The following is a 27,649-nucleotide window of genomic DNA, read 5'->3' as shown; positions in this document are numbered from 1 at the left end:
GACTCACTTGTCCCATTCTCGATAATCACGTGGGAGAGCATGTTTTGAAGGATTCCTCTTTGGAACTGAAGTCTGTGATGACATAAGACTTCATATTAGTATTTTTCTTGTGTACATAAATGTACATGGTACGCACATCGTTGGAGACTGTTTTTACCTGACTTAGTGGAAAGGAGCAATTGGAACCTCTTATAGGTGGCATATTTTCCTTCACTAGATCATCAAACATTGACTGCTGTTTCAGTGAAGTCTCAGTCTTTTTGGTTTCATCTTGCCATGTCTGTAAAGAACAAATTATTTATTTATTATTATTTTTTCCCGATTGCTAAAAGACAGTGGTCACAACTGAAGCCACGTGTGCAAAACTCTAACTACAGTCTGCACTACCAACAGTCACCTGATCTAAACAGTTCACATCACCTGCTAAACTCATTCACAGCAACACAACTCTTCACACACGTCTCAGAACAGGCTCACTGAGACAACACACACTGTCACTCATAACCCACTGAGAGTAAAAACACTAGCATCAAACACCAATACACAAAATACCAACTTTTCATCTTTACAGTTTCAATAATTTAAGTGACTAATCAATATTTGCTATAAGAAAAGAGTGAAATTATTTTTCCTTTTTTATTTTATATAAGTTTTGAGGTAAACAAGAATGAATGAAAGTCCTCAGTTTGCTTACCTACAGTTAATAGATATATATATATTTTTATTTTTTATTTTGTCCGTAGCAATTTACGCAATTACTCCAATTAATAGTCCAGAAGTTTTACACATTTTTTTCATCAACAAAATGAATGTCTTCTCTTGCCGTGAACCTACATCATCTATAAATACTAATGACTGTGATGTTCCCATTGCTTACACCTCCATTACTTTGTGAAAAACAATAAGCGTGCAGTTTTACTACAGTAAACAAAGTGTTTTTCACATTTTCACAACTGTGTATGTAACCTCAGACATCTTACCTGGTCATATTGGTATTTTTGCTCTTTTACCTGTTCACTCTCTTTCTCTCAAACGGTACAATGCATAACTCTTTCATTCTTATTTGGTGTTTCTTTATTTCCAAAAAAGGCTTTATGAGCTTTCCCTATATACTGTATATACAGTATGTGTTCACTAACAAGTCTAAAACAATAAACCAAGTGTTTCAAATGCACCAGGCTGAAATCCGTACTGTTTTGAATGTGTGGTTAACAGTTTTGACAGAAGTATGTTAGCATTTGAACAAAGTGCTGTAGATCCACAGCGTTGTGCAGGTTGTGGTTAAAGCCATGGGATAAGTATGTAGAGTTTTGAAAACTGTGTTCAAGCAATGAAAAACTAACTAGAGTTTGGTCGACATGAACTGCTGCTGTGCAGACTGGAGTTAGAGTTTTGCACAAGTTGTGCCCACTGTCATCTAGCAATCGAAAAAAAACCTGTAATATCAAAATGCCTAATTTTCAGAGAAGAAGGCTACAAAAAAAGAGAGCAGGAATTAAACAGGATTGATAAGAAAAGTGTACTATAATGTGAAGCATACCTTCAACTCATCAACAATTTGGCTCCACTCATCATTAGACAGGCTGGCTGCTGTGGCCACAGGGGTTTCCTTCCTGAGAACTCGGCTCCTAGGGTCCAGTTTCTCCAAGTGACTCTCACAGAACTGAATCAGGTGAGGATAAATGCCCTCATCGCCAGATCTTTGCACAAAGTAAAACATTTTAGAAACATTTTCTGAAAGCACAAATTCCTTGCAGTGTTTTCAGTCAAGTTTATCAGACTGCATTGTGTCATGGTGGAGAAAAGCAAACCAACAATATGGAATAGAAGATTTGATGAACGTACAAAATCAATTCTATCTCTTCACACCTCATGTGACTTTTACCTCAGTACTCTCAAGATCTGCTCCAGGTATTTTACATCTTTGCATTTTTCAATGTAACCATAATCCAGGTGCTCCACAGGGACCTTCCCGCTATAGTCAATGGTGGTGGACTGGTTTTGAAGAGAGAAAACTGTATCCGCGCTCATACCTGGGAAGAGTATCAGTTTACTCAGTTATTATGTTAAAACAATGTTGTTTTTTTAATAGTAGACTCGCTCACTAAAGCTAACCCAACATTATAGTTATGGTAACGCTAGCTAGCGTTAGCTCTAACGTTACAGACTCACTGTGATGAAATTAACGTGATTAGCCTAACGTAATGTGTTCGTATTTGAGGAATTAAAGTTAAGGCAATACAGAATTTTCATTTAGAAAAATGTCAGTGTTCCTTATAGCTGATAAACGTCATGTTAACTTAAATGAATGCTATTTAAATAAAGTAAATAGCTTTACCTGTTGCTGTTTGGCCTCTTTGGATAAAAGCGGGGTCTGTTACTATGGTAACCACACATGGACGGAACATCTACACAGTAGAAGGAAGCTGCACTCCAAAGCGGAAACACGTAACACAGTCCACAGTGGGCTCCAAATTTGAAAACGTGGCTGCTAGTTGCCTGCAGATGAATATGTAGCAAACAGAAGTAGCGACAAGGCGTGCAAACTGAGGCGGAGGAAAAAACGTTGCCGACAGGATAGAGTCCACGGCCCATGCATTAACGTTAGCCCAGTTTTATGTAGCTAGCGGTAAGTGTTTTTGTTTGCGATTTACGTAAAGCTAAATAGTTAACGATATATTTCTGGGAAGCCATTACCTTACGTTAGCTGTGGTCGCGGTTTTAGGAGGCTAACGTTGATAACTTGTCAGTTTATCATTATTACATCATTGTTATTGACTCCAGTCCCACCGCGACCCTCAAGGATAAGCGGAACATTTCGAACTGTTGATGGAAATAATCCATAAGAACGAAAACCTAATGGCTCTTTGACAATGGCTTTGTTTATGCTTATCTTAAGTTTATAACATTGGTTAATGTTACGTTTATCAACGTAGATAGCATTACACAGACAAAGTAACGTTAACAATATGGATTCAGATATAACAGTATATCAATCCGACAGCTAGCTAGGTGTGTTCACGTCATGCTAATTATTTTAACAAATGTCTGTGAGACGTTACTGCGTTTTAGTTTTTATGTAAAATTAAAGTTTTCTTTTTAATTTAGCTTAGTCTGAAATGCATTTAACTAGCTAACGTTATAATGAATTCTGCATCGATATGTCAAGTGTAATTTAACGATTACACTTTCTCTGTGCTCGTCGACGTTATGTTTGGCCTCCGGGCACCCAGAATTGATTACCAACCGCTATTTTTTGTACGTTAACCGTTGTAACGAGAAATGAACTAGGTATAAAATAGTTTTGGCACACCCCCTTGTTGACCCTCGTCTGAGTCCCCGGTGTCCTCGTTTTGGCGGCTATAGCTCACTTTATAGCGGCATCCCAGAGAGCACGCGACGGGGGATTTAAATCGAAAACAGGCCCTCTCATAGCAACGCTGATGAAACGGCTGAGAATGTTTGGTGTTGAACCTGCTGACTTTCTTTGACAATTTGTGTTTAACAAACTGCTCCTACAGTATACACGCTGAGCACGACTTGGATACTTTCGACATCATTTTATCACTTGGCTCATCTTTTATCAGAAAGTGAGTCCCAATATAACAGCACCGGTCATTAATTAGAAACCCGGGAAGACCTTGCAAACAATTACGCTAGTTTCCCTAGCTTTAATTAACTTGTCAGTTGCCAGACAGTCTCAGTTCATGCTGCTCAGTTTTCCTCGAGTAGGTTCACTCACTACTTTTTGTTGTCTGCAGGTCAGTTGACATCATCGCCACTTGGTGAGCACAGTTTATGGGACAAAAAGTGCACACAGGAGGAGGAAAATGCAGTGCACTCCTGAATCAAACGTCTACCTTGAGAGCTGCAAAAGCCCGCAAGGTTATGACTGCTCTGACAGTGGATACAGTGGTTTATTCCACAGCCCACAAGGCATCAGTGGAGTTGACTCCTGTCGGTCTTTGTCTCCGGTAAAATACAGTGAAACGCCAAAAGAGAACCTCAGGCTTTCTGTCACACCTAAGGAGAGGACCAGGGAAGCATTTGGATCTTTGGGCAAAGACTCGAGGGGAACACAGCGGCAATCGTCAGTAAGCTGGTGTGAAACTCCTAAAGTATACAAAAGAGATGCCTCGTTGCGACACAGACTTCTAATGTGCAAACCCACCACAGATGTCAAAATTGACAATGCAAAATCACCATGCACCAGAAAGACTGAATCTTCCATCAGTGTCAGGTCTGAACACTGGCTCAGTGTGTCGTTTGACTCCCTAGACACTGTGATGGGGGCTTTAGCATCAAGCACTTTAAAATCGGACCATGATCTGGTACTGCCACTATCTGGTAGGAAACGTCGTCTCCTCTTTGCGCAGGTGAGGACCTCCACTCTTCTCGAAGATGGCAAACTCAACTCTGGCTACCCTTCCAGTTTTGAGAGAAGAGTTTCACTCTCAGATGAAGATTTCAGTGGGAGTATTTCTGCCTCTGGTCAAAATAATATTGAGACTCCATGTTTTATCAAATCCCTTCCCGCCTCTTCTAAGGAAAACTCTCAATCACCAGTCAGCTCTGTGACAAGTAACCTAAATGACAGCTCAAGTGTCTTGTGCACACCGTCTTCCACACATACACCCAAATATGTCCGGTACGTGCTTTTTAGACACTTGACTCTCTAAATGTTGTAAATGTTCCCAGCTGAATACTTGGAGAAGCAATTAATAAAGCAATGTTCCCTACATACAATTGGGAAAACGTGTCTAATAACCCTCTTCTAACCCTGAAACAGGTCTCTGTGTGAAGACAGTGGTTTTAGTTCCCTGGCCCTTGATAAATCCCAAGACTCCTTTGTGGACCATGATGGCTCATTCCAGGAGCTGCTGCTCTCTGCCTCCAGAGGAAACTGTGAAACCCCAAATCTCGCAGAGGCAAAGCGGCGCTCCCGTTTGCAGCGTCAGCAAAGGCTTTCAACACTTAAAGAGGGGGGTTCTCAGTCAGAGGAAGACCCAACAGAGAAAAAGCGTGTACCTCTTCATCAGTGCCACAGCCGTTCTAAAGAAGATGATGTTTTTGGTGACGGTGCCACCCCTCGCAGTGTCCTTTCCGCTAAATGTGGTAATAGCAGGACCTCTGATAGTTTCCCCTCTGCAAAACAAGACAATGCCACCCCACTAAGATATCCTACAACAAGGCCAGAAAACATGACCCCCCTAAGCACAGCTCCGGCTAATCCAGATGCAACTCTTCTCAGGACAACCCCAGTCAATCTCTCTCTGACTCCAGCTTTGCAGCTAGTTCATGCCATGTGCCACTATAAAGCCCACATGTTTTTTGGCCAAAGTCCAAGCCTAAAGGAGCAGCTGAAGTCCACAGCAGCATTGGCTGAGACCCCGGTGATGTTCAGGACCACCATGCCATTGGCAGGGCTGATCGGCAGGAAGATGGGCCTGAGGAAGGTGGACATACTCACAGAGCTGAAGAAGAGGAACCTCAGGCACATCCTGGCTGTCATCCTCAGCCACCTGACCTCTGAGAGCGTCTACATGTACGAATTCATGTTTTCTACTCGTATACAAAGTAATATCTTATTTGCTTTCAGATTTCTGTTGCATCTACTGTATAACTCGGCACACCTTCCTTACTTCTCAAAGGTTCAGTAGTTTGACTTCCAATTAGATTTATTAAACTGATAAATACTTGTGACGGCAGCGTTGTTATTGATAAATGTATGAATAAAATCATAAATTCTACAGAATCCTGTAGGATTCATACATAACATGGCTGCCTCGAGCAAACCACAGGACTTGCCTGATTACCTACTCAAGACATGAGGCTTAACAAACGGTCACAGCAGCACACGGTCTGTATTAAAAGTTCAATGGGGGCTGAAAATATTGGTCTAATGCATGCATTTGTTTGTGTTGGGCAGGTGTGGTCAGGTGTGCAAGACATGGAACGAAATCATCCAACAAGACAAGCGAGCTAGTTTTAAGAGAAGAAACCACCTGAGCGAAGTGGAGGCTGCTCTTGAGGTAACAGTTTGCCCATAGTAGCCGCTATTGCTAATGGCTGGCCAATGACAAGCGGGTCTCCTATCCATATACGGGCTGTTACATAGTGCACTGTGGCTTTGCTGTCTTCCTCAAGCAGGTATTTTCTATCCATCTGCCTGCAAAGGAAAAACATCTGCTATGACATTGATGGTCAGCAGTGTAAATAAAAAAATAAAAAGTAATCTCATAGACACCAGTATAACAGCAGTTTTCTGTCTGATATGATTTAGTGAAAAATCAATATGGATGTCAACTAACAGTGACTAATAGTTGAAATGAGCTTCTAACTTTGTGCTGTTGTCCCATAGCTCAGTGGTGCTGTCCACGTCCCTGACGCAGAGACCAGACTCGCTCTGCTTAAGAGGTCGGCCCTGAAGACCGTTCAGGCCCAGTCCAGGACGTCCAGCTACTGCACCCCGCAGTCAGGAAATAGCACTTTAACCCCATCCCAGCACAGCGCCTTGAATTCAGGCAGCAGCCACAAACGGGATAAGTTTTTAGAAGTGAGTTTGTAAATGATTACACTGGATTTCCTTCAATAGATTATGCAATGTTTGGATGTCTTGTAATTGCTTTGTATTGATTGCTGTTCAGTGGAGGATGAATGGGGTTTCTAATTCATCTAATTAAAGGAACGACTGAGGGAAGTTGATGTAAAACATTACTTTAAGTCTTTTTTTTTTTTTCTTTCAGGTTGCCAAAACCCTTTTCAATGATGAGTGCCTCAAGCCTTGCCCTCGATGTCAGCATCCCGCAAAGTGTCACTCAGTGAAAGGGGAGGGTGTATGCAGCAGAGCTGACTGTGGTTTCCAGTTTTGCACAGCCTGCTTGTGTTCGTTCCACGGCTCTAGAGAGTGTGGCAGCCAGTCCGTAGGCCGCCGCAAGAAGGACATACTACTTCCAGGAAGTGCTCAAAGCAAACGAAACGTTAGGAGATTATGAGCAGAAAGTGAACTGTATTCCTGTTTAATATGCCGGGGGCATTTTAGGATTTATTTTTTGCCTAATGGCTTGGCAACAAGGAAACTGATTTGTAGCACGTAAATGAGCACGTCTGTACTTTTCAATGTGTCTATGTGCCTGTCCTTGTACTGTATTTTCACTTTTTTTTTTCCCAACACAGTTCTTACTTGTGTTTTTAATTATGAATGTGAAGGAAGTCTCACCAGCAGAACAATGATTACATTTTGCTGTTTATGTACTATTTCATACACATTGATCAACTGTACAGAATGTTTTTTGGGATTCCTCTGAGATTTTCAACTTTTACCAATGTGTTTTCAGAGCAGTTTTAAAATAAATTAGTTTTTGTTTTTTTAACATGATTGTCTCATTTGTGAAATAATTGGTGTTTTTGGAGTGAGTTTCTGTTGTAATCTGTACAAATGAATGTGTTAGTGTCTGGTGCCCTCTAGTGGTATGACCTTACCTTGTCTAAACTGCAACAACGTCATTCTCATTTAACTTTTTTACTTCATGCAAGTGATTCTAGAATAGATAGTAATGTACATTCTGTCAATACTTTAAAGTAATTTTTGGGTCTTAACTGCAAGAATAAACAAACTTTCTTTCTCTTTTCTAGTTAAACTTTTACCGCCCCCTGTGTTTTGAAAATGAGTCCGCTTCCATGGCAACCTGCAGTGTGTCTGTAATTACACAGAGAGGTTTGTGGCTGCCCGAATGTTCAAATGTGACGGTCCGGCTCGACTTTCTGGGCAGCCAGTTTAAAAAAAAAGCCTCTACAGGCGTTTGTATTTTTAAAGTGAACAATGTGTGGAGTAATTTCAACAGGTAAGAGCAGTACTTTTAGGAAGTTTTAATTTTCTTTTTAATTTTTGGTGGAGGTGTTTGGTAACTGAAGTATGACTTTGTATTTTTAAGAGTTTCCCCATCTTACTGCTGGAAATTTTGTGAGTATAAGTTTTGATTAATAACATTTCCTAACTGTAACAGCAGTTTGGGTTTGGTAAAACGTCTATCCTTTGCCTCTTCCACTGGATGGTTCTTACTCCTGTACTATTTTATTCTTATTCTCCATGCAGGCGAACTCTCTGGCCTCTGATGATGTATTGGCTCACTTCTTCAATGACTTCTTAAGTCTGCCGGTAAAGAAGTTCTAATGTATAGTTATAGCATAGTTTTGACAACACTCTTACGCCCTTTTTATACCCTCGCAACTGTTTCCAGTCTTTCCCAGAGGCTTTGCTGTATAACCAGGAGTCCGGGCAGTTTGAAGTAGTGAATGGAGCAGCTGAGTTTGTCTCCAGAAGAATCCGATCAGTCCTACGTCGCAGCAAATCACAACTTCTTACTGGTGACCCCACAGCCCTGGCCAAAACCCCTCCAGTAGACAACCATTATACTATCTGTGTAAGTAGTGAATAATTCCTTTATGTGAAAACCAGGAGTTGGATATATTTGGTTTTGGAAATAAGCAGAAAGTCTGTAATGTAGATTTAGAGGTTTGGCTTGAGGAATCTGTCTCCTTGACCTTTACAGTGCCTGGACAGAGAGCAAGGAATTCAATGGATCATCGAAGAAAGGTTGCCCTTTTTCCTTCAAAGTGACTGCTATAATGAATACAGGTAGTACAAGTGTTAGGCTGATTTGTTTTTTGTAAAAAAACAAATGTAGTTTCCCCTCCTATAGTATGCATGGATTATGTTTACATTAGTTTATTACTATAACATGTTTTTATATTATTACTAAACTTAGTATTCAGTTTTTCTTATTCACTTTTGAAATGATAAGTTCTAGGCTGTGTCTAGAGCTCATGCAGTTTCTTTCTTGCTCGCATTACCTCAGCTCTGCTATCACCTGAACACGTTTTTAAAGATTAGCTGTGACCTTATCACATATTATGATCATAATTTGAAAGAATGCATTTGTCAGTGATTACGGAGGGTTAACCTCTAGCAGTACAATGCATTACACTGTGGTTATTGTGTAGCTTTTTGTGATTATGTTTAAGACTTGCCCTACTTCCTGCATCTTGCAAGAAGCCTTAGGGTCCCATCCCTGTACAGGTCAGATGGCCGACTGACGCTAACCTGCAACCTAGACATACACATAGTAATACAGAAATAACAAAAGCCACGTCTATTAAAGCCATTTATCATGAAAGGAATGCTTTTAGAAAAACACATGCTTGTATATTCTGTGACTGGTGGTATGTCATTTTTTGCTGGTCTTTCCCAGACTAGCCAAATTGTTGTTTCAGTGGAACCCAATCTTTTGTATCCAGAGGAGGAAAGACAGTTCACGTCGAACCACCCTGTCAGCCCCGCAACTACGTTTTGCATCCCAATTTGACAAGGAAAAAAACAAAGCACTGAAGATCCTAACATGCTCGCATTCTCAAGAGAACATTTTAGCAAAACAAGGTACATATCATGTGAGTTTCCATTTACACATGTATGTTTACTGTATATACGAGCAGGCTGAAATCAAGTTAGAAATACAAGGATACTGATGTTCTCTCTCTCTCTTTACTGTTCAGGGACAATGGGGATGCACACCGTTACATGTCTCCCCTCTGGCCAGAAGGAACATATCAACATAAAATCCAGTGAATCGTCCAGATGTTTCTCCAGCTGTTCTGAGCCAGAGGACCCATGTACCTTTTCCTCTTCGTCCTCATGTTCCTCCGCTTCTAACCTGAAATGTGAGAAAACCAAGAAACTCCAGAGCTCACAAACAGAGTTGAGCCTCTACTTCACAGAGCCGTCAGCTGGCTGCTCAGAGGAGCAGCATCTCAAAGAGTCCAGTAGCCAGAATTATGAGTCTTCTGAAGGGCAGCTGGGGCACCTGGCCGCCCAAGTGGTTAAACAGGTGCTTAACAATGCACTGTACGTGATGGATAGTCAGAGTCAGGCAAACACTTTTGACAGTTCCAGCAAGTCAGTGGACCAGACAAATTGTACCAGCACAGACATATTCTGTAAATGTAATGTTTGCCAGCATTCAGCTGATGTGGACACACAAAGGTTTGGGGGAAAGAAAGAGAAAGTTAAAGAAGGCAAGAGGCTGAGTGGAGGGGAAGGAAACACAGAGTGCTTTAAGAAGTATAGGGAAGTGGGGAGTAGAGGCGCAGACCAGGAAAATATCTGTGATATTTGTTGCCGTGGTACCTGTTGCCAGGGCAATAGACCAGGCTTGGATGAGTTGAAGGAGTTTTTGCAAGGAACGCCAGGAGAGAAGCTGCTTAATCTCTGGATGGATACAGAGAGACTGAGAGCTACACAGAGCAGAGAGCGGAAGAACAGGTAACTTGGTCTTTTTACTGTTGATACAAAAAGCTAACAGCCTGTATTCAAGGGTCATGGTTTGATATTGAACTCATAACACTTTAGATAACAACTGCAGCTATACAAAAAAAAAAAAAAAAAATACAAAGTAATGTTATGTGGTGTTTTAATCAGGTATTTGTTCCAAATGAGGAGCCGGTACCTGCTGAGCAGTAGCCAGAGCAGTCTCAATGTGGAGCTGCTGTCCAGACTGGGACTGACTACCTCCCCCTGCTGGACAGAGGAGAAACTGTGCTCAGTTCAGCCCTCGCTCATTGAGTCTCTGCTCTACTACTGGTGAGATTCACAATTCACTCAGTATTTAGGTTCCCTGATAGAAATCATAGATGCTGTATTTGTGTGTGGCGTGTTTATAGATTTTGTGTGTCCATACATATGCCTTGCTACTTTACTTTCGTGATAGACTATACTGTAGGGCAATAGCCTTGTCATTTGCTTGTCATATACTGTGAGTCATACCCAGTGTTGGGAAGGTTACTTTGGAAATGTAATAAGGTACCGATTACAAGTTACCCTATTTAATTTTTAAATTAGTTTATCAAAGTAATTTAATTTATTACATTTATTTACTTTTTGATTACTTTATAATGAACCTGGAAGTGTTAACTTTACAGCAGTACTTAACACTGACTACTGGCAAACTCCTTTAAAATCCTTCATCACATGAATTCAGATTATAATTAATAAAATGTTGAAGAACAGCTACCACAAAGTCAGACTTCAACACCTCTTTTTAATAAAAAAGGTATGCATGTCTTCCCTACTTTATTTAATATGACTGCTTGCAGTTACTGTAAGCCTGTATACCTGCAGATGTTTCCTGAGGTTGGACATTGACATTTTCAACATCGATAGCATTTTGACTGCTGGCAAACATCCTCGTTATGTTCGAACCCTTCTCAGATTTAACTCTCAGACAGCTTGAGAGGTAATTTAACAGTCAGACGGGTGGCGAACAATTCAGTGGCATCAGAATAACTGTCCTTGGTAATTCTCTTTCCCTTACCCCCACAGGGTTCCTCGGTTCTGGACGTCCCAGTGTGTTCAGGAAGACCGCGATGACTCCCCTCATCTAGAGCTGTGGACAGAGTGGTGTGTTAGCCCTCTATCAGACACACAGTCCCACCATGGCTCTATGAGCCTGCCTCCCCTCTGCCCTGACACATGCCTGCCCCAGTCCCCCCATGCTGTCCATACACAGGTAGGAGCATTAGGATATGATCCCACTAGGTGCATACAAGTTTTAAGGTGGAGAAGAGAACCCTCTGAAGCAACATGTGAAATGAAGCATAAACACAGAGACCAGCAGAATAGAGCTCTTACTGTCTGGGTTGTCCACCTTGCGCATCGTTACATGTCTCCCCTCTGGCCAGAGGGAACATATCAACACTGGGCTGTCACTGTCTGGGTTGTCCACCTTGTGGTTTCAGTGGCATAAGTGGGATAACTACCTGGCCTGCGCCATGTCTTTCCTCTGAGGCATGTTCGTTGCTATAGTTTTAAGTGGAGCTGTAACGATTAGTGGATTGATGGAAAATCCATATAACATACTGATCAATGTCAAATCATTTTCATATACTGTCATTTATCAACCAAAAATGCAAACATTCATTTCCAGCTTCTCCTATGAGGATTTGCTGCATTTTTCTGTTTTATATCATTATAAATTGGATTTTGGACAAACAAGCCATTTAAAGATGTTACATTGGGGATTTAATTTAGGCTGATTAAGTAGTTTTACGGGGGTTGTATTAATTAATTGTATTAACAGGTTTCATTTCTGTGTATGTATTTCATCAGTTATTTTCGAGCAGAAGTCAGTTACTGGGCAGCAGAAGAATGGAAAAGATGTTACAAGCTCTTTGTGTTGACTCGTGGGCCGGCTTATACTTCACAAACTTCTGTGAACAATCGGGAAACCAGGTACAATAGCAACTACTGGATTGTTTGCACTTCTATTCAGTAAATTCTGTTCTTCTGAACATACAGTAGCCATACTGAGAAATACAGAGAGTTGTGTGGAGCTGATAGTCTTAATTATCTAAAAGCTAAAGCTTTAATGAGGTGCAATAACATCTTAAGTGTACACTTTATTATTGGATGTGGTAAACATGATGACAGTTACTGAGTTTTTTTTGTTTTTGGTCTCAGCTTTGGGAGAATGCAGTTAACTTTTGGACTGACCTGCAGCCATACTATGAGCTGTTCTATCAGGACGGACTGGATCCCTACAGAGTACAGAGAGAGGCACAGGTCAGCGCACACACACACACACACACACACACACACACACACACACACACACACACACACACACACACACACACACACACACACTGAAGTTGTTCTGCTAAAGATTTCACTTGGGGGTTTCCTACGTTCATCTCACACCGACTACTCAGTTAAGGAAAAATACTGAGGTGGTGACTACGCTCTGTTTAAACACAGTATGTACATTCTACATTATGTTAAGGTTGTGTGATAGAGACCCAAGGTGATATTAGCTTAAACTAATGTCAGCTATTTAACACTGTCATCAATGCGCAATTTGGAAGCAAATCAATAATATAAACATCTAAAACGAGGACAAGTAAGCATTTTTATCTAAAGAATCCAGAAGGTATTTCCTTTATTTTACAAATAAATTAAATGTGTTGTGAAAATGTGTTAGTTGGTATGTGGTATGACCGTATAAGAGTAGTAGTATTATTATTGGAGTTGTGTCCAGGCTGGCTCAGCAGTTAGTTTCTGGTACCTTGGTGCGTCTGTAGGGGTTTTTCTGTCACAAAACACTCCCCTTAGGATAACTTTGTTTTCCTTTTGCCAAAAAATAGCAAGACACCGTTTCAATTTCAAGAAATAAAAAAAATAGGTAAAGTTGTGTAACTCATGTTTTCTGTTTATAGCTAATATAAAACTCAAATTAAGATGCGTCATACAATGGAAAACAATATCCAGAGAGGATATAAAGAGAAGAAGCCATGGAAAAATAAATTGAAGTTGCAGAGAATAAACCAGTAATGAAATACATAGTCATCTCTTGTCCTGCCACTCCCATACTCCTCTCTGCTTCTCTCTGCCCTCTTTACCCCTCACTAAGTGGAGAAATTTAAAAGTTCATGAAAACACGTGAGTCAGACCCCCCCCCGAGCGGTCCGGTTCAGAATACCTCAAAGTGAGATATATTTTCCTTCAGTTAACCTGTAGTTCACCAAAGGAATGACATTTAGATGGTCTTTCCATAGTGCTGTGGCCAAAAGGGGTTCAATGAGTGACATTTATGTAGTGTGATGGCAGCAGTGATGAGAGATAGTGAATATTGTGTATGAGAGCACACTGACCAATGGTGATGATGGAAGTGATGGCGGTTGCGAGGAGAAACGTTTCTGAAGTGATGACATTTTTATGATCTTCTTTTCTCCTCTCTTCTTCTCAGCTCCTTTACTCCACCTATGTGTCCAGCTCTGCCAGGAGGACAGTTGGTGTCGATGAGGAGATCAGAAGGGAGGTGTACGACCAGCTGATGCCCGCCTTTGAGGAGCTGTTTGACAAGGTTGCGGAACACACACTGAACATCCTGCTGGAGCCTTGGACACTGCTGGTCAGCAGGGACCAAAATTCCTTCCAGACGGTAACCACAGTACACACACACCTTAATTCACTTCTCTTGTATCTGGTGGAAGGTTTCTTTTAGTAAGTTTCCAGCTGGCACAGAGGTGTACTGATTCCACTAATTATTTTCTCGATTAATCATTTGGTCTATTGTGAACATAAAAAAATGTGAAAAATTACACAATGTCTGAGGCCACAAGAAGACGTCATTAAATGTCTTGTTTTGTCCGGCCAACAGTCCAAATGTTGATGAATACCCCCAAATATTCAATAAAATATAATGCAAGAAACCAAGAAAAGCAGCAAATTCTCAGGGACAAGCAAATGTCTGGCATTTCTGCTTGGAAAATGACTTAAATAATGAATAAATTATCAAAAAAGTTGCTAAATATTTTTTCTTTTGATTGACAAATTGATTAATAATGTGTGTGTGTGTGTGTGTGTGTGTGTGTGTGTGTGTGTGTGTCCAGGTGTGTGTGCAGGAGGAGGTGCGTTGTGTCGACAGTCCGGAGTACAGAGAACTCCAAAGTCTGTACGAGGAATCAGAGCGCCGACTGAAACAGGTCAGCCAGCATCAACAGATTTATAAAATCCGCAGCTCATAACCATAAACACACACACGTGTGAGCATAAAACAGCTATCATCAACAATGTGAAAATGGCCTATATCCAGGATTAATGTATGGCTAAGTAACAATGTTGGTTATCTACTGGTCCAAGCCTACTGTATATTACTTGGCCTGAACGTGCCATTTACAATGGTGTCATAGGACGATGTGGATATATCACCATTAAGGGTTTTATACCACACCTTTCTTATCTCTTTCTTGCTCCATGTCTGTCACTTCTTCTTTCCCTTCTGCTGCTGTGTCTCCTGTACAGGTGGAGCAATGCAGGTCCATGCTATTTCCCTCTCATATTACTCCCCTCTCAAAGAGCCCACAGGTGCCTGACTCTTGGTCCAGAGTGTCTCCCAATTACCAAGGTTACCGTCTAGGTTCCTTACTTCGTCACCGCCATGAGATCGGGCACTTCATGGCCTTTCTCCAGAATCAGGATGCCAGGTGAGCAGTATAACACACATATAATCAGACTGTTGTCCTCCACTTTACCTAAATATGTACAGGTGCTGGTCATATAATTAGAATATCATGAAAAAGTTGATTTATTTCAGTAATTCCATTCAAAAAGTGAAACTTGTATAATGTATACATTCATTCAACACAGACTGATATATTTCAAGTGTTTATTTCTTTTAAATTGTGATGATTATACCTGACAACTAATGAAAATCCCAAATTCAGTATCTCAGAAAATTAGAATATTACTTAAGACCAATACAAAAAAGGATTTTTAGAAATGTTGGCCAACTGAAAAGTATGAACATGAAAAGTATGAGCATGTACAGCACTCAATACTTAGTTGGGGCTCCTTTTGCCTGAATTACTGCAGCAATGCTGCGTGACATGGAGTCGATCAGTCTGTGGCACTGCTCAGGTGTTATGAGAGCCCAGGTTGCTCTGATAGTGGCCTTCAGCTCTTCTGCATTGTTGGGTCTGGCGCATCGCATCTTCCTCTTCACAATACCCCATAGATTTTCTATAGGGTTAAGGTCAGGCGAGTTTGCTGGCCAATTAAGAACAGGGATACCATGGTCCTTAAACCAGGTACTGGTAGCTTTGTCACTGTGTGCAGGTGCCAAGTCCTGTTGGAAAATGAAATCTGCATCTCCATGAAGTTGGTCAGCAGCAGGAAGCATATAGTGCTCTAAAACTTCCTGGTGGACAGCTGAGTTGACCCTGGACCTCAGAAAACACAGTGGACCAACACCAGCAGATGACATGGCACCCCAAACCATCACTGACTGTGGAAACTTTACACTGGACTTCAAGCAACGTGGATTCTGTGCCTCTCCTCTCTTCCTCCAGACTCTGGGACCTTGATTTCCAAAGGAAATGTAAAATTTACTTTCATCAGAGAACATAACTTTGGACCACTCAGCAGCAGTCCAGTCCTTTTTGTCTTTAGTCCAGGCGAGACGCTTCTGACGCTGTGTCTTGTTCAGGAGTGGCTTGACACAAGGAATGGGACAGCATTTTTGAATGGGTTTTGTTTCACAATCCTCTCCAGGGTGCGGTTATTCCTATTGCTTGTACACTTTTTTCTACCACGTCTTTTCCTTCCCTTCGCCTCTCTATTAATGTGCTTGGACACAGAGCTCTGTGAACAGCCAGCCTCTTTAGCAATGACCTTTTGTGTCTTGCCCTCCTTGTGCGAGGTGTCAATGGTCGTCTTTTGGACAGCTGTCCAGTCAGCAGTCTTCCCCATGATTGTGTAGCCTACAGAACTAGACTGAGGGACCATTTAAAGGCCTTTGCAGGTGTTTTGAGTTAATCAGCTGATTAGAGTGTGGCACCAGGTGTCTTCAATATTCAACCTTGTCACAATATTCTAATTTTCTGAGATACTGAATTTGGGGTTTTCATTAGTTGTCAGTTCTAATCATCAAAAGTAAAAGAAATAAACACTTGAAATATATCAGTCTGTGTGGAATGAATGTATACATTATACAAGTTTCACTTTTTGAATGGAATTACTGAAATAAATCAACTTTTTCATGATGTTCTAATTATATGACCAGCACCTGTATATAGAATATATTTACAATATTACATTGTGCCTGACAAATGTACACAATATTCACATTCAAATGAAGTATTCAAATGCACAGAAAGTGTATTGTTTGCAAGATGTATACAATATACAATGCAGAAGGTTTTTGCAAAAATAACATGGTTGTTCTGAACATGTGTGTTTCCGCTCAGTATCCATCTGACATGCTGGCTGGATCTAGAGCAATACAGGAGGACTCCTCAGAAAGACAAGGCTGTCAGACAGGAGAGATCGTCTCATATTGCAACCAAATACCTCAACAGAAAGTACTTCTTTGGCTCTGACAGCCCCGCCACAACAGAGCAACAGAATGATGTACGTCAGTCAATCACATGATTTAACCCAATATGCTGGAAGCCCATTTTATCCATTTTGGGATAGTCACATCTCCATTGATATTGAATTATTGTCAACTTCCTGGGAAAGCATTAGAGAGACAGCAGGAGTGGCGGCAGAAATACGGTGCCCATGACATGACCATCCCAAGATGGGATGTGAGCTCCAGCTGGGGCTCAACATCCAGATTTGATAAACAGAGGCTGCTGCGGCTCTCACACAATTTCCCATCCCCTTCTTTGGCATCATGCAGACTTCATGTCGACAGCTCTGACAGCAGGGTGTCAGTGGGAAACGGGGAATGAGAGGACATGGTTAGAATTAAAAGGAGAAGAAGGGGAAGAGTGTGGTTTGGATCTAGAAAGATAAAAAAGACTAGTTCCAGTAACAATGACAGTAGGATGAAATCTCTCCTGACATTTATAGTCTGAGATTAGGTTTCTGGATTCTAGGATTACTGCAGGAGGGCATTCTGTGTAGAGCTAGGATGAATAGATGGGACACAGCGCAGGGCCTGATTTTCTCTTACCAGAGACGGGTACTATGTAGTATTTATTATACGGTCACAGAAAAGATGTGTTATAGGGTAGTGGTTCAGATAAACTCATGTACCCCTACATTGACATCACTGCATTTTCCAATTGTGTTCATTGGAATTGAGTTTAAACTGGGTGTTATTTAAAATTATTCATTATATTAAGCAATATAAGCAAACTAATAGGTCGGTTTGGTCAATTGCATTTGTACTACTACCACTTGTGGCAGAAGCTGAGCATTTCAACATTACATTTAGCTAACTATTTCAAATGGGTAATACTGTAACTATTTCAACCATTCATCCGAAAAATGTAACGCTAGCTATTTCAACTATTTATCTATTCCGTTTAGCTAACGCTAGTCTCGCATTGCCAGACCTATCTCCACAGCAATGTGGAGTAAGGTCTGGCTCCGCGACACTAAGCTCCGGACACAGCTCTGCAAAATGGTCTCAGGAAGGAACTTGTTTTGGTGAAACATTTGCACCCCACAAAAGAAAACACCACATAAAATATATTAAATGAAATTAACTGTTCACACAATACAGTAAAATGAGCTATTTAAATTAGCTGGATACATGGTTAAATGTAATTTGCTCTTAACAGTGTATCACCGTGTGTAGGGTCCCAAAACGACAGATAGTAAATAAATGCCCTAAACATATTCTTTGTTAAACGTTTCAATCATTCCCCGAAAGAACCAAGCAGGCCTGCCTTGTTGCACGATCCAAATCTTCAAAACCTGACATTTGTAGCACGTAGCTTGCTAGCTCGAACTTTGCTGTCGTTTCCCGAAGCGAACAGAGTTTTAGCACAGCAACACACAGAGAGAGTAAGGTGAGGGACATGCGCTGGCTGTCACACAATTATCCTGGAAATGTCCTTCCGTTGATCCAGACTAAGCTAACGGCCAACTATTTCAAATGTTTATCTGTTGCTTTTAGCTAGCAGTAACCGTTTCAACAGTTTTGCTGATGCTTAGCTATTCCAGCTGTTTATCCATTACTTTTAGCTAACTATTTATCCATCATTCGCAACAGGTAGTGTTCAGGTTTTTCTTTCAACTTTTCAAATTAGCAGAGATACTCTACAATTTTCCACGTACCTCCTGGCTACTGGTAGGTTAGGTACCCCTGGTTTGGAAGCAATGTTATATGACATATTAAAGTAATGGCCGTTGATGACCCTAATTTCAAAGTGTTATTGAGGCACATTGGGTTAGGACACAGTGTAGTTGTTGACATGACTTCCACTCTGGTGCATGACCTTTGTCATTTGTCACCCTCATCTCATAAATACCATTAAAATCATTATTTTAACTGTGCATTTGAGTAAAGATGCCAATTCTAGTGCTTCTAACTCTGTAGGATTGAGTCTGGCTGCCGCTCTCGCATCTCAGCGTTGGTTCTTGTCTGCGTGAGTGATGTAGAGAGACTGACAGCTTTACTGCTTTGGCCCTTCACTCTTTCAATCACTCAGTCATCCAGTCCCAGATTGGCCTCCTTTCATCTACTGACTCCCACTCCAACTGGTTCTCATTTCTGAAGCCTGTGTATGTGTGCATGCATTGCTTTGTGCGTGCTCATGAGATGAGTGAAAATATAAAAGAGATATAAATAGGGAGACACGGCCAGATCGATATATAAGGACAGAAAGCAGACATGCAAGATGAAGAGAACAGAGGGATTTTGGGAATGATAAAGAGCACAGCAGGAGTCAGGAAGGAGAGGAGTTTTCAGTCAGTTTTCCCACTGTGGGCAGTTTTTTTTCTGGGTCTGTCCTCATATGTTTTTCATGTTGTTAGACATCTTTAGCATTCATATCAAACACATTAACACACGCAACCATCTGCCTTTACTGTGTTTTAACTGTCTTGCTTATGCTTGTTATTATGTTAATTGCTTTGTGTGTGTGTGTAGATATTGCGTCTGGCAGGTGGACTGGAGCGTCTGAAGCTAGAATGTCCCTCGAACCCAGTGGTTGTGGAGATCCAGGCCATCATAAGGAGTCACATTGAGAAAAAGTGGCTGCCTCTGTTTCTGTCCACAGCAGAGTTCACAGAGCGACTGAAACACAAACCAAAGGTGGACATCCTGATTCTCAACACAAACGCAATAATTGGTCATCTCAGAACCGAAGTTACTTAAAGCACATAGTTTGACATTTTGGGAAATGGCTTTTTTTGCCATCCAATCCATCTACCAGCATCTCTATAACTCACTACACTTCACGTTTTATACAGATTGCACTAAAAATATATATATTAATTTAGCCTTAGAGGTGCTTGTTTTGTTACCTTTGGACAGAGCTACTGCGAGCTGTTTCCTACTGGTTCCAGTCTTTATGTTAAGATAATGATTTTTCTGGCTGATTGTCTGCTGGCTGTAGCTTATCTTAGCTTAGCTGTAGTTTAATGGACAGACTTGCGAGTGGTGTCATTACCCGATGTGAGTCGAGTGCGGAGGTGAGTTGCGCATGCGTCACTTTGCGACAATGACCAAATTTCACGCAGATCTGTTTTGCTGTTAGCCACAGATTAATGAGATACATGAGATGAGGTACATTACATAGCAGTAATTTATAATTTAGTGTAAGGCATCACATTTTCACGGCATGATCCCTGATGTCAGTTCTAGATTAAAGGCTGAAGTAGCCGACAGGAACCTGCCAATGTCAATACAATAAAAATGGTCCTACATAACGAAGTTGGTTCACTGCTGGCTACAAGTTAGCAATCAAACACAACAAAGGCTGTCACTTGAATGGCGTTTTGAGCTAACGTTAGCAATCAAACACTCACATCTGCACTCGACTCACCTCAGGTAGTGACAGTGGCATCAACCTCCTAATCTAAGTCTCAGCAAGAAAGTCCAAAATGGCAAACTATTCCTTTAGGTAGTACCAAAGTACTTAAGTTAGAGACTTGTTTGTACATAACCAAACATGAAAATGGTTTTCCGGAGGTGAGCGACGCGTTGTTTTCAAACGCAGTGACTTGTCAATGTTCTAAGGGTATTGGGTCAGTTAATACATGCACATACATGTGTATATCCAGTAAAGGCTAAAGACAGAATTGTTAACTTTAATCTATTATTAAAACAATTCAGCCTTTTCTCATGAATTATTATATGTTACTAAATGAATCTCCAACCAAAGTTTAAAACAACATGGAGTGTCTTTCTATGGTGCCTCGTTGGGTTGTTGAGTATAACGTTATTACTAGCACACAGCCAGTTAACTAAAAGACGTCCATTCAGCAGTGTAACAGTGTTTAAAGTCATCGTTGATGAAGTAATTCGAGGTCAGACACCCCCTGGTGTTTGTGAACATTATTTGCATATTTAATAATAGCTTTCAGCTACTTTATAACTATTCTTAGCCTTTCTATACATAACACATGGCCGTTTATCAGGCAGGATATTTGACATGGGCAAAAAGTATTGATTAGGGCTTCAACTAATGATTGTTTTTTATTGTCGATTAATCTGTTGATTATTTTTTAGAGTAATCCATCAGTTGTTTGGTCTTTAAGATGTCAGAAAATGGTGCAAAATGTCGGTGTTTCCCAATGCCCAAGATGACGTCCTCAAATGTCTTGTCTTGTCCACAACTCAAAGATATTCAGTTTACTGTCACAGAGAGGTGAAGAAACAAAAAAATAGTCACATTTAAGAAGCTGGAATCCTGACAGATTCCTGTTTCATAAAAAAACCAACACTCAAACCGATGAACCAATTGTCAAAATAGTTGGCGAATAATAATAAAATAACAGAATTGAAAAAGTGGAAGGAATGTTGGCCCATTGCCAACCCTGACTTGCATACTTACATACATATTAATTGTCTTTGCCATAATAGCATCAGATTCCTGCTGTATAATGGCTGTGAGAGTGAACAGACATAAGAGCACATTAGTGTCTCTGCTATGTGAGAAACCACTAGACACTGTCACTGGGCAGTCGCTCTCAGGTTGCCTCATCAGGTGGCAACACATAAACCGCAGATTCCGCCGCTCTGCCTAATTATGTTGTCAAGTTTACAGAATCTCTCATTAAGTAATGAGAGGTAGACATAGTTTAGCATTACATGCTGGAGGAGGAGGTGGAAAAGACGGTTAAGAGGAGGATGGAGGAGGCCAGGGGTGGGAGACAGATGACGTCAGAGAGGTGCAGAGCTCTCTTAAGAGGAGATTGGAGGATCAGAGGAAATAAAGACTGAGGGAAGGTTAAAGGTAAAAGAGGAGAGCGAGCTTTAGTTACTGCCAGTGACAAAGAGCAGCAGAGTGCAGAGTAGAGAGGTTTAAGAGGTGTGTAGTGTCTGTGTTAATCCTAGCTTACTCAGTTTCTGACTTTTGACCTGTGTGTGTGTGTGTGTGTGTGTGTGTGTGTGTGTGTTAGCCCCAAGCAGCAGACAGCCTCTCACAGCACGTCTACCGTCGACGCAGAGCGAGGAGAGAAGCCTGGAAGGTAAGGAGAATTCCTCTGGGGAAGCTGGATATTTTGAATGGAGAGAAATAAGGCATTTCCTGGCCTGAAAGCATGTGTGATTTAGTTCATGACTTGGCTCCAAGCACTGGCTTTGTCAAACACCATTTTGGCCTTGTGGTTAGTTTTCCCAGATTGGATCCAGGATAAATAAGATTAAAGCATCAGCATTACTAACCTTCCTTTAATAGTGTTTGGAGTGTTTTCCATGCAGCTCTGTTCCCGTCCCCTCGTCTCAGCTCCACAGCAGAACACAGATATAAAACATGAACGTTTCACTTTTCAAGCAGGATGATTACAGGAAGGAGTTTTCATACGTGATTGTGACTATCGTCTTTATGATCATTATCTCATCATTGGCAGGTTTTCTAAATAAAGGAGAGTATCATTAGCTCAGTTTTTCTGTGAGCTAAGACTGTAGCTCATAGGTCACAGATCATCTTTACTGCTGTTGTTCAGGAGCACACTGTACTGCATCTTCTACTGTGCCACTGCACACATGTATATGGTTGTGTTATAATGTTTACACATCAGTAGATGATTATGTATTGTATCTATCCCTGAGAGATTTTGTTTAACAGTTTACAGTGTCCCTCCGAACATACCATAGCTCTGCTGTGTCCCTGCAGGCGGAGGGCTTGTGGATGAGTTCTTCAAAAGAGATCCTGCTGTTTCGACGGATCCTACTCAACCCCGTCACTTGTATGCAGTTCCAGCACTTTGTCTCTCTGAAGGGAGACTTCCTAGAAAACGATGTGCTCTTCTGGCTGGAGGTGCAGAGATACAAGGTAAAAGAAGCAAAAATAACTGGAGGGTGACGTGCTGGTGGGTCACATGGTATGGCTGCAACGCCTTCGGGTCTGGGATTGCCGTTCCACTTCCTCTCTTTCCTGTGTCCCTCCGTATTGAAGTTACTATAGGCTATGTAACATGTAATGTTTCTGAAACTGTGTAATTATTCATCTGATGATCATAAATGACCTGTAACAGCAAACGAGAACGCTATTTTATATAGTTTTCCCGCAAAGTCACAGAATGAGTTACGACAGGCAGGACTGCTTTACAGTAACACATTCTAACAGGTCATACATTTCAGTGTAACACTGGAAAAAGCCTGTGTTAGTCTATCCAACCAGGTTAAAGGTAGAAGGAGATTTCTTTATATAGGCCTAATTGTATTTTAATTAACAACAATTAACGTTAAAGCTAAAAGGGAAAGTGACAGACGATGGTTGGGCTTTCAACAGATGGAGACAATTACAGGATTGTATATGATTCAAAACCAACCTCGAATTGGCCCTCAGTTATGTAATAAGTGTATTTCATTCATAAAATAACTTTATAATGCGCAATGTGGTTGTACGTTAGTAGCCGACATTAAATTACGTCCCCCTTCCATTTAGCTCCCGGTTTGTATTCCTTTTGCTTTCCGTGTTTGTGTTAGTCTACTCTTTTCTTTCTCCTTGTCCCCCTGTGACGTTACTTGTGTAAAGCGTCCTTGGGTTTCATGAAATGCGCTATAATAATCTAAGTTATTATTACGTTGGTTGCTACAACAATCTGTTAATGATTTGGCTGGTGACACAGTGACAGTGATACTCGGTTTAGCTCATGAGACCTCCAGAGTAGACCGTAGTCACCGTATGCAACACTGGAAATGCAACAATGCATCTGTAACTTATTCTCTTACTGTAAATGAATGATTTTCTGTCCGAGCAAAATATTCATCGCGACTATATGACCTCCCGGTAACGCTAACACAAATATAATACAGTGGGCAACACAGCACTGTAAAGAAAAGACCTTTACGACAGCAGGTGTGGTAAAAACACTATCGCTTTAGTCCAAAGCGGCCGCTAGAATCAACACAAACTGAAAGTTCCAAATAGACACGTTGGGTCCTATTTTAACGATCTGAGCACACGGCGTGAAGCGCCTGGCGCAGGTGCGTTTAGGGCGTGTGTCCAAATCCACTTTTGCTAGTTTGACGGCGGAAAAAAGGGTCCGTGTGCCGGGAGCATGGTTCTAAAGGGTTGACCTTAGTGTCTTCATTAATCAGAGGTGTGTTTTGGGCGTAACATGCAATAAACCAATCAGAGATCATCTCCCATTCCCTTTAAAAGCCAGGCGCGTTTGGACCTTGGAGCATTGCTATTATGATGGAGGATTTGCACCGTAATATTTGTAATCTTCTGCATGTGTGCGTGCTGCTGTGCGTCCCTGTGTGTGTAACAAGCATAGTGTGTGTGTGCTGTGCACGAGCCTAGGAGCATTTTACTAATGCTCTGTTAAAATAACAATGAAATGCAGCGTTATTGACTTTAGACCAGGTTTTTGTTGGTCAATGGCGCGATCACTTCCCGCTGTCTCAAGATAGCAATACTCCCAGAGTGCACCTGAACACACCTCCCTGTAAGACCAGCACGCCCAGAGTGCACCTGAACACACCTCCCTGTAAGACCAGCACGCCCAGAGTGCACCTGAACACACCTCCCTGTAAGACCAGCACGCCCATGGGCGTGGGCACTGGACGGGAAACTGACAACTGCGTCGGTCTTAAACTAGCAAAGAGACTTGCGTCGGGCTCTGTGCTGCGCTGCGCCGGGTGCAAGATAGGACCCTTTAACTATAAAAGGAAATCAAAAAAAAAAATCTAGGAATACTTTAATACTCAGGCCAGCACTGAGAGGCTCAGGAGGAGCTTCTACCTAGGATCCTAAATGAGGACCCTGCCTGTGGCTGTCTTATCTCAATCCAAATAAAACCTTTTCATATCAGAAATATCAATTCCAGTGATGTTCCAAACATTTCAGGAACAGTAGGAACTCCTATAAAATAGTCCTTAACACACATTTCCTACCTCTCATTTCTCCTCTGTCCCCTCTTCCTGTATGCAGGACCTCTGTCACTCCCACAGTGATGAGGCCACCATCGAGCAGAAGATCTCCACCATCATTAACTGTTTTATCAACTCCTCCATGCCCCCCGCTCTGCAGATAGACATCCCTCCTGAACAGGCCCAGCACGTTCTGGACAAACGCCATGAGCTGGGTCCTTACATCTTCAGAGAGGCACAGGTAGAGTCTGTCTGTCTGTCTGTCTGTCTGTCTGTCTGTGTGTGTGTGTGTGTGTGTGTGTGTTCTTGTTTAACTATATTCGTGGGGTCCAAAAACCTGGAATCCAGTATACTTGTGGAGTCCGGACAGCTTTGTGGGGCCAAAATGCTGGACCCCACAAGGTTAAAGGTCTGTTTGAGGGTTAAGACTTGGTTTTAGGTTTAGGGTTAGAATTAGGTTATGGTTAGGGTGAGGGTAAGGGTTAAGGTTAGGCATTTAGTGATGGTTAGGGTAAGGGGCTAGGGAATGCATTATGTCAATGACGGGTCCCCACAAAGATAGTGAGACGTGTGTGTGTGTGTGTGTGTTGTATTTCTTCTGGTATGTAGGCTAGGCCTGTCACAATATGCAATATATCAATTAATCGCATGATAAATAAAAATGAGCTCGTTCATTTTTAAATGGAAATTTCCGCGTCCGGAAAAATGTCCATTTTATTCATTGTTTTTGGTTGTTCTGTTCATTTATTGTGAATATTTAAAATATAATATTTTATTCTTTAGAAATAAAAGGGTATTGATCCCTGAGAAGGTGTACCTGCCGTTATCATTATATTAGATGAAAATGGTCTCAGAACGACAATATTATCGTTTATCGCAATCATTTCTGGGACAATTTATTGTCCAGCAAAATATGTTATGGTGACAGGCCTACTGTAGGCTACATGGGTGCCTTTTTCCTTCTGTTCTTGTAGATGTCAGTGTTCAGTGCTTTGCTGAAGTTTTGGCCCGACTTTCAAGAGCTGAGCAGCAGTGTCCAAGAGGAGCAACTTCTTCCTCTACTGCAGGAGAAACGAGTGAAACACAGAGCCAGAGTCCGGAGACAGAGGAGGAAGGAGGAGGAGGAAGAGGAGATGAGGCGAGCTCAGGTGAGGAAGCAGTCAATACTGACGGAATAAAGGAGGATGAGCGAGTGATGCAAATGTGATTATACAGTCTCTAATAGTTTTTCCTTGTCCGATGCGAGGGTCAAAGGACTCTGAGGCTGATTTAATACTACTGCAATAGTGTTGATAAAAGGGAAGTATTATATATGGTATATTTGGTAAAAACTAACTATTCAGTCTGCCCTCTTTTGTTTAGGAAGAGCTGGGAAGGCCAGAGTCCAGTTTCAGAGAGGAGGAGGAAGAGACGGATGACGAAGACGAGGTAGAAGAAGAAGAACATGATAAAAAACAGTCAAGGACACAGAGCCGAGTGCTGCTGACTCCCACACAGTCGGTAAGGAGCAGTGTGACGTTCCTCATGGGGAAACATCATGAATGTAGAGCTGACGATGTGTTTGTGTAGAAGGTATCATACAGTAAGACGGGAGCCAAACCAGATTAGATGATCTCCTTTTGATAGCTATCTGAAAGCACAACATATTGAAATGAAAAGAAATTGCAGTGATGAAAATAAACTCAATTACAGCAGGAGGTCCAAACGAGGCCTCATCAGTTGCGACCGCAGACTATAAAGGAGAAACCCGATCGCCTAATTGAACCATTTTTCTAATCACGTTCGATTTTGACTGGATTTCTGGAAATGTTCCCTCAGTTGTCGTGGTCCTACTCCAAGTACATGGCGGCTCTGAAGAGAGAGGAGATGCTGCTGAGGAGACAGAGTCAGCTGGAAGCCTCGTTCTCCACAGCCTCAGGTACACACACACCCCTTTGACTCCCAGGGCTTAGTAAAACTCCTATATCCAGCACTTTTGACCACACTCTGCTACAAGTCAGACTAAATGCAGGAAACTGTAACACTGAAATGACATTTAGCTCTTCCCACAGTAAAATGGAAGCCAAACTGTGTCAGAACTGTCTCATTATGTAGAACTCCGGCCAAAGCAGCCACTTCAGCCTGTCCGTTAAGCGTTAATGTTCTGTGCAGGAGTTAGTCAGAGCCCACGCTGCGTGTACGTGTAAATGAAGCGTGATGCCAACACAGCCCATAGTGAATGAGGATGAGTGGAAACCAAGCACAGTGCAAATAGTGTTTTAATGGGATGGTATAGAGGCAAAAATACTGTTAGGAACACAGATGGTGATCATCACTGATTCCTGCATGGTAGAGACAGGCTAAGCATGAGGGCCTGGGTGTACATGTATGACAGATATAGTATAAACATGAATGATTTACCCTGTCTCTTTCAACTGTGCCTCTGCAGACTGCTCCTCTGACGGCAGCGTCAGGTCAGTAGACAGCAAACCCAGCCGCCAGCAGCCCTCACGCCGCGCCTCCAGAACGGACAGTAAACAGTTCAACAGACACAAGAGTGAGTGAAGAAGCAAGATGATAACACGCAAACATAGCAGTTACTTTGCCTCTCAAACACAACCTGGCGCTCATGTTTTACTGCAGGGGGTGTGAGAGCCTGCAACATGAAATGAAACCAAAGTGTAAGAACCGACTTCATGGCGCACAGCTTTGATGCAAACGGAGGAGGGTGCCTGACGCCGTTATCAGAGCACGAGGAGGGGAAAACTGAGAGCAGAGCTGCTACTGATATCCTGATGAGGTCCAAGTTTGAGGCTGATGTAAGAATATTTGCC

General features: G+C 41.7%; 3 protein-coding genes across 3 annotated transcripts; 2 read left to right on the top strand and 1 right to left on the bottom strand.

Annotated features, from left to right (window-relative positions):
- Window positions 1-3: 3 nt before the first annotated feature.
- On the bottom strand, window positions 4-2,031 carry spag1b (sperm associated antigen 1b). The gene is made up of 4 exons (XM_078251965.1): window positions 1,886-2,031; window positions 1,541-1,700; window positions 158-280; window positions 4-72 (listed from the first exon to the last, which is right to left on the bottom strand). The coding sequence occupies exons 1-4, from the start codon at window positions 2,029-2,031 to the stop codon at window positions 4-6; spliced, it is 498 nt and encodes a 165-aa protein (XP_078108091.1).
- Window positions 2,032-2,476: 445 nt separating this feature from the next.
- On the top strand, window positions 2,477-7,627 carry fbxo43 (F-box protein 43). The gene is made up of 6 exons (XM_078253794.1): window positions 2,477-2,629; window positions 3,762-4,648; window positions 4,790-5,545; window positions 5,930-6,032; window positions 6,362-6,556; window positions 6,747-7,627. The coding sequence occupies exons 2-6, from the start codon at window positions 3,831-3,833 to the stop codon at window positions 6,993-6,995; spliced, it is 2,121 nt and encodes a 706-aa protein (XP_078109920.1). The 5' UTR covers window positions 2,477-2,629; window positions 3,762-3,830; the 3' UTR covers window positions 6,996-7,627.
- A 2,281-nt stretch (window positions 7,628-9,908) lies between these two features.
- rgs22 (regulator of G protein signaling 22) lies at window positions 9,909-27,487 on the top strand. The gene is made up of 18 exons (XM_078251964.1): window positions 9,909-10,318; window positions 10,475-10,636; window positions 11,375-11,561; window positions 12,161-12,283; window positions 12,512-12,613; window positions 13,797-13,991; window positions 14,443-14,535; window positions 14,855-15,036; window positions 16,798-16,960; window positions 19,437-19,601; window positions 21,914-21,982; window positions 22,630-22,788; window positions 24,898-25,077; window positions 25,811-25,984; window positions 26,199-26,336; window positions 26,655-26,754; window positions 27,265-27,372; window positions 27,459-27,487. Exons 1-18 carry the CDS (start codon window positions 9,909-9,911, stop codon window positions 27,485-27,487), a joined length of 2,739 nt encoding a protein of 912 aa, XP_078108090.1.
- Window positions 27,488-27,649: the final 162 nt, after the last annotated feature.

The sequence above is a fragment of the Sander vitreus genome, chromosome 6, assembly GCF_031162955.1.
Source record: "Sander vitreus isolate 19-12246 chromosome 6, sanVit1, whole genome shotgun sequence".
NCBI classification, from domain to species: Eukaryota; Metazoa; Chordata; class Actinopteri; order Perciformes; family Percidae; genus Sander; species Sander vitreus.
The sequence above is the reverse complement of the archived record's forward strand: the minus strand, read 5'-3'. Positions and strand labels throughout refer to the sequence as shown.

What these genes read in the sequence shown, in the direction of transcription:
- spag1b (XM_078251965.1), bottom strand. Translation starts at nt 2,031, where the DNA reads ATGAGCGCGGATACAGTTTTCTCTCTTCAAAACCAGTCCACCACCATT. An exon ending in CAGATCTTGAGAGTACTGAG is followed by an intron (nt 1,701 to 1,885) that starts GTAAAAGTCACA and finishes CTTTGTGCAAAG; the next exon opens with ATCTGGCGATGAGGGCATTT. An exon ending in AAATTGTTGATGAGTTGAAG is followed by an intron (nt 281 to 1,540) that starts GTATGCTTCACA and finishes TGTTCTTTACAG; the next exon opens with ACATGGCAAGATGAAACCAA.
- fbxo43 (XM_078253794.1), top strand. Translation starts at nt 3,831, where the DNA reads ATGCAGTGCACTCCTGAATCAAACGTCTACCTTGAGAGCTGCAAAAGC. An exon ending in AAGTGGAGGCTGCTCTTGAG is followed by an intron (nt 6,033 to 6,361) that starts GTAACAGTTTGC and finishes GTTGTCCCATAG; the next exon opens with CTCAGTGGTGCTGTCCACGT. An exon ending in AACGGGATAAGTTTTTAGAA is followed by an intron (nt 6,557 to 6,746) that starts GTGAGTTTGTAA and finishes TTTTTCTTTCAG; the next exon opens with GTTGCCAAAACCCTTTTCAA.
- rgs22 (XM_078251964.1), top strand. Translation starts at nt 9,909, where the DNA reads ATGGATAGTCAGAGTCAGGCAAACACTTTTGACAGTTCCAGCAAGTCA. An exon ending in TGGAGGTGCAGAGATACAAG is followed by an intron (nt 22,789 to 24,897) that starts GTAAAAGAAGCA and finishes TCCTGTATGCAG; the next exon opens with GACCTCTGTCACTCCCACAG. An exon ending in CTCGTTCTCCACAGCCTCAG is followed by an intron (nt 26,755 to 27,264) that starts GTACACACACAC and finishes GTGCCTCTGCAG; the next exon opens with ACTGCTCCTCTGACGGCAGC.